Consider the following 5,922-nt stretch of genomic DNA (forward strand, 5'->3'; position numbering starts at 1 on the left):
ATGCTGTGTGTGTTTAGAAGGAAGCTCTGTTGTCTTTTTTCAAGGCTCCGATGGGTCATCAGGAAACGAGTGAGGGCCAGAGTTATCATTAGGAGGTTGAGGAAAGCAAGATGGAGAGCTCGAAGAAAGAAGAGCCCGGAAACTGAAATTTCTTCTATCCATCTGAGCACAAACTCCAGAAAACATATTCGGGTTGCAACTTTTAACGTGGCTATGTTTTCACTTGCGCCCGTCGTGCAAAACATGGAGGAAACAACTTTTCTTGGTCATATAGATAGCGACAACATCACAAGTCCTTCTCCAAGAGGGATTCTGAAGCAGTCTCCGTTACATTGTTCTGCAGCCAAGAAACCAAAGGTCTGCATTAATCTCCCTGACAATGAGATTTCTTTAGCACAGAGCTACAGCTTTCTTAGCATGGTCGAGCAAGACGGAAAGGAAAACAGAGGAAGTATCTCCATGAGATCTCCTGTGTGTCTTCCTTCTTGTTGGTGGGACCAAGAAAGCTTTAATGGATACAGCAGCGGAAGAAGCATAGCTGAGTTGCTAGGAGAGTTGGATGCAGACATCTTGGCTCTGCAAGACGTGAAAGCAGAGGAAGAGAAACTTATGAAGCCGTTATCGGATTTGGCTTCCGCTTTAGGTATGAATTATGTGTTTGCAGAAAGCTGGGCTCCTGAGTATGGCAATGCCATACTGTCAAAATGGCCTGTAAAGAAATGGAGAGTTCAGAGAATCGCTGATGCAGATGATTTCAGGTGATTAGAAGTCTTTTGCTTATCTTACATTGATCTTCCTCTTTCCAACTATATCTTATAGTTGTTCATTTTGTGGAGATAGCTAGTAGTAGTATAGTTCCCAAATCTAAAGATAGAAGATGTGATTTTTATGTTTTCTGTTCTATAACATAGGTTTTTCTGTGTGTGGTCAACGTTTTTATGTGCAGGAATGTGTTGAAGGTGACTATAGAGGTTCCATGGGCAGGAGAAGTAAACGTGTATTGTACTCAACTTGACCATCTAGATGAGAAATGGCGGATGAAGCAAATCGATGCAATTACTAGAGGAGACGAATCTCCCCACATTTTGTTGGGAGGCTTGAATTCTCTTGATGGCTCTGATTATTCCATAGCAAGATGGAACCACATCGTAAAGGTAAAAGTCACTTGGCATCAAAGATAAAGTAATATAATATCTTTGACCTTTCATAAACTTAGTTTGTTTTTATTCATATATAACCAAAATAGTATTACGAGGATTCTGGCAAGCCAACACCTAGAGTTGAAGTGATGAGATCTCTCAAGGGAAAAGGATATTCAGATTCAAAAGAATATGCAGGAGAATGTGAGCCTGTTGTCATTATTGCCAAAGGCCAAAGTTAGTTTTTTCTGTTAACTCTTTAACTCCCAAAGTTTATTCTTCCATTATTATTATACCAAATCAAAGGAATCTAGTAAAATATGTAAAATCTTGATCTGATATGCAGATGTACAAGGGACATGCAAGTATGGGACACGGGTCGACTACATTCTGGCATCACCAGAGTCACCTTACGAATTTGTTCCAGGCTCCTATTCAGTTGTTTCTTCCAAAGGTACTTCTGATCACCATATAGTCAAAGTTGATTTAGCTATAACCAAAGACCGATCTCGAGGTAGCTTCAAACATTCACGCAAGAAAGCAAAGCAGAAGATCATCCGGATAAAAGCTAATTTGATATCGGAAGATTCATGTAAATTAGGAAATCTGATGTCTTTATAAAATTTGGCTATAGAACTTTTTATACATATATAACACAACAATTAAGCAACTCAAAAAAAAAAAAAAAAAAAAAAAAAATTAAGCAACTCTTGGTTATATGAGAACGTTTTATTGTACAATATTATAAAGATATCATACAATATTCAGTGGTTACAAAGAACTAAATAAATGTTTTAAGCATACAATCGTTATATTCTACAACAAATCTTGACAAATATCACAACAATCTAGAAACAAGAGAAGAAAACACGTCTTAGGCAGGGAGAGAATCCTTCTTGGTCTCCTCCTCTTCACTAGTTGGAGCGTACCCTAAACCGTTCCGTTTGCTTGGAAACAAAGCAAAGATAGCGGCTGAGGCAAAGCCCACGGCTGGGGGCAAAGCCATGACCAAACTCTTTTGCGTTTCCCTAAACTTCGGATAAAAGCAGCTCGCGGTATTAGCGTCAAGCAACACAAGTGTCCCAAACACAGCCACCACAAAAACCGCGTGAACAAAATCCGCAATCCTAAGCTTGTACATGGACAAATCCACGGATCCTGGATCCGCGTAAGTCCAAAGACCCTTCTTGGTGACTATACCGTACTTTCTTGATCCGGCTTTGCCTTTGAAACTATCGGTGAAGCATGAGAACACGCAAGAGAAGCTGCAAAGAGCTACTAGAATGCTTGACATGACCTTGTTGACTGTGGAGCATTCACCGTCGTTTGTGAGGACAGGGTTGAGCAAAAGGTAGATGAAGAGTGTTCCTGTTGGGAGAAGTTTTATAAGACTCTCGAGGCCTGTGAGGGATTTGTTGTTTGCCATTGATTCTGATGAAGCTGGAGAGTTTTTTTTTGGTATGAGCAAAGAAGATGCTTCGGACATGGGCTCGAACTTCGAGTTAGATGTTATAAAATATAAAGTATGTTCTTGGTTTATTGCGTATTTATAGAAGAATTAGGGATGGTAAGTTGGTAACCCATTGATCCGGTCCGAGATGTTGGGTTTAACACCGTAGAAAAAAAAAAACTGGTAATGAATTTGACCAAGTCAAATTATTACGTTTGTTTTATTTTTTAAGTCTACACACGAAGACGGAATAATGCTGAAATGGTTGATTAGTATTTCCTCCCTAAGAAAAGTACGTAGAGATAAAAGTCTTTAATTTTTGGACCTAAAGGAGAAGGAATTTCTAAGGCTGAAGCACGTTTGGTAATCTTGACTGAATCCTAAATAGAAGATTCTTTTGGGTCCGAAAAACTTGGAAGATTATTGGGGTTATAACTTAAGCTAGACCGAACACGGTTTGCAAAAAGCCATCATATAATGAGTTTGATTGTTCTTTTTGTATGTGTGTGTTGAAATGTTCTGTTTGACCATTTTAGCTTTAGATGTCAACATGTTTTAATTTACATAGAAAAACAGAACATTATTTGTTTCTTTTTATCATACATCACACAAAAGAAACGTAAGCATAAGCAAAATATACCGTTTAGATGTCAAAATGGATTGTTTTATCAATATTTTGGTTTCAATATAACAGTTAACTGCATATCTTTTGCTTTTGAAAATATGAATCAAACAAACTCCTAAGCACATACACAAGATAGAATCAACAACTCATTTATTTTACTTGTGTAAATTGAACTTAACCTTAAATTGGCCATGAACCAACATATCGACTAAGTCGTCATGCATGTTCACTTTTTATTCGTTTTGAGTAAATAAAACTCACAATTGGCTGCTTCTACAGCGACTTATATTTTAGTTTTATACTATATTGTACCATTTAAATTGGCTATTGGTTAATAATTTTCTTATATTAAATTGCGATATGGGTGAATGCATATTCTTTCTTGACTTTTTGACTTACTTATTAAAAACTACTCCCTCCGTTTTATATTAGTTATCGTTTTAAAGAATTTTGTTTGTTTTAAATTGTCGTTTTTAGTTTTCAATAATGAAAAATTTATCAGTTTTTTATTTTATTTTTATAATTATTCTTATTATGCAATTTGTTTTATTATTGGTTGAATTGTATTTAAATAGACAATTAATGATATTTTTCAATTAAAAAAATAATACAATTAATTTTTTCTTAATCTGTATACATAACCTTAAAACGACAATTAAATAAATCCGGAGGGAATAATTAGGAAGCACAATTTAACTTTTATACGGAGATAATATAAGATAACAAATTCATAATAAGATTTGAAAGGTCCATTAATGATGGAGCAGCCTCTAAGACGGATGGACCCATTATGAAGAAAAATCAACTAATAATGTTGATTAGTAAGTATAATACATTTTAATTATGCCATTGGTTAAACGCATCGTACGTTCATGCATGTCCCAATCTATCATGTTAGGCGTGTCAAATTGGAGATCTTTACCCAAATGTGCACAACTACAGTTATATTACTCCCTCCGTTTCACAAAAAGAGTGTCGTTTTGACATTTTTTTTTGTTTCAAAAAGAATGTCGTTTTAGAATTTCAATGTAATTTTTAACATAAAATACCATTTTTAACTTCGATAAATTCAGAAAATTAATTATAAATATGATTCTAAGAGTCATTTTCTGCAAATTGATAAGGGTATAAGAGACATTTTATCTTATTTCTTAATTTGTGTGAAGAATGTCAGAACGACACTCTTTGTGAAACGGAATAAGTAATATACTACTATTGTTTTTTTTCTTGGCTTGTCGTGTTGGAAGATCATTGAAAATACAAATTATTCAAGGAAGAAGGCGACATTTATTGTGCATGGGGAAATAGATAAGAATGGTGTGTCTGGGGATGACTGTGAAAAAGTATTTGGAGTGACGGAAAATCATAGAGACATGCCAAATGAAGAAGCAGCGATTGAAAAAGATGAGTTTGGTGTGCCTGAATAGACTAATGCATACAAAAATCCTTACATAAAAAAATATATTGCATGTACTTGGTACTTAATAACCCTTCTTTCAAAAAAAAAGTTAGTACTAAATTAGTAAATAAAGAAAATATGAACCATTTGGTTTTGAAAAATAGAAATACATGGAATTTTGAAAAGAAAAGGAGTTCGTGTTGGTTTATGGGTTGGTTTACGTGTATGATGTGGCCATATGATTTGGTAGCATACCAACCGGTTTGGTTAACGGATAGTTAGGAAAAGTTAACTCCACTGAACCCATTACCTATTGCTTTAATTTCTCTTGTCCCTATATAAAAATTAAAGAGAGATTTCTGAGAGAAGTAAAATGGTGACAACAAGAGAGTTGGTAGAAATTTAGCGAGAGAAAAAAATTTGAAAAATGAAAAACAAATCAAATAATTCATTTGTAAATTTTCTACCAATTCAATTACACCACTTAGTCATTATACATATATTAGAAAGACGACAAGAAAAGAAATTGCATTTTTAATTAGTACTCAGCCACATGATCGGACGAGGCAGGCTATAAAATTAGGAATCGTACATATATTGTTTGGCTATGGGCAACATCTCCGAAGTATTGGGTCTATGGACAGCGCTGAGCCCACTTATACAAATTCTAAGCAATTGCTTAGGATTACTTCTATATTAGCCGTTTTTTTTTGTTTGGGGCCTTAATTTCTTATTGATATTTAGTTGTAGTGTATTTGATATTTAGTTGTAGTATATGTATATATTTTTTATTTGTCTAGTAACCTCAAAAACGCTAGAAACAGCTCAGTCTATAGATTTCAAAGTTATAATATTATATAACACTCTTGATCAATTCTTACGTTACGATTTTGTGAGACATCTTTGTAAATAAACTAACCACTCAATGTTTTATTCTAATAGCAAAAACTACACTAGCCTGACAAAATCAACGAAGATCAATCAAATTGATATTTCATATTACAATAGAATTTCTCGCAAAAAGATGCTATCTGGAAGATACATTGAATGCAGGCAGTGCATATAATATATACTTTCATCAGTTGTACAGTAATTTTAAATTCGTCGAAAACACTTAATAAAGTATTTTAAATATTCATAAAAAAAGAAGAAGAAAACAAGAGACAAAGAGAGAAGTATCAATGCTCTTTTACCACATCTGCTAAAAAACGAGAAAAAAAAACGGAGAATAAGGGGCGCGAATGGCTAAACAGTTGACAGCTCGACCAGCTTCCAATTTTAAAAGTTGATTTCTCTCTGGATTCCTTCT

General features: G+C 34.4%; 2 protein-coding genes across 2 annotated transcripts; one reads left to right on the forward strand and one right to left on the reverse strand.

Annotated features, from left to right (window-relative positions):
- LOC18023515 lies at positions 1 to 1,760 on the forward strand. Its single transcript, XM_006406196.1, has 4 exons — positions 1 to 758; positions 947 to 1,154; positions 1,247 to 1,376; positions 1,486 to 1,760. Exons 1-4 carry the CDS (start codon positions 1 to 3, stop codon positions 1,758 to 1,760), a joined length of 1,371 nt encoding a protein of 456 aa, XP_006406259.1.
- Positions 1,761 to 1,838: 78 nt separating this feature from the next.
- Positions 1,839 to 2,646, reverse strand: LOC18023516 (protein DMP1). The gene has a single exon (XM_006406197.2). It carries the CDS (start codon positions 2,623 to 2,625, stop codon positions 2,014 to 2,016), a length of 612 nt encoding a protein of 203 aa, XP_006406260.1. The 5' UTR covers positions 2,626 to 2,646; the 3' UTR covers positions 1,839 to 2,013.
- Positions 2,647 to 5,922: the final 3,276 nt, after the last annotated feature.

This window comes from Eutrema salsugineum, unplaced genomic scaffold (genome assembly GCF_000478725.1).
Source record: "Eutrema salsugineum unplaced genomic scaffold, Eutsalg1_0 scaffold_13, whole genome shotgun sequence".
Classification (NCBI taxonomy): domain Eukaryota; kingdom Viridiplantae; phylum Streptophyta; class Magnoliopsida; order Brassicales; family Brassicaceae; genus Eutrema; species Eutrema salsugineum.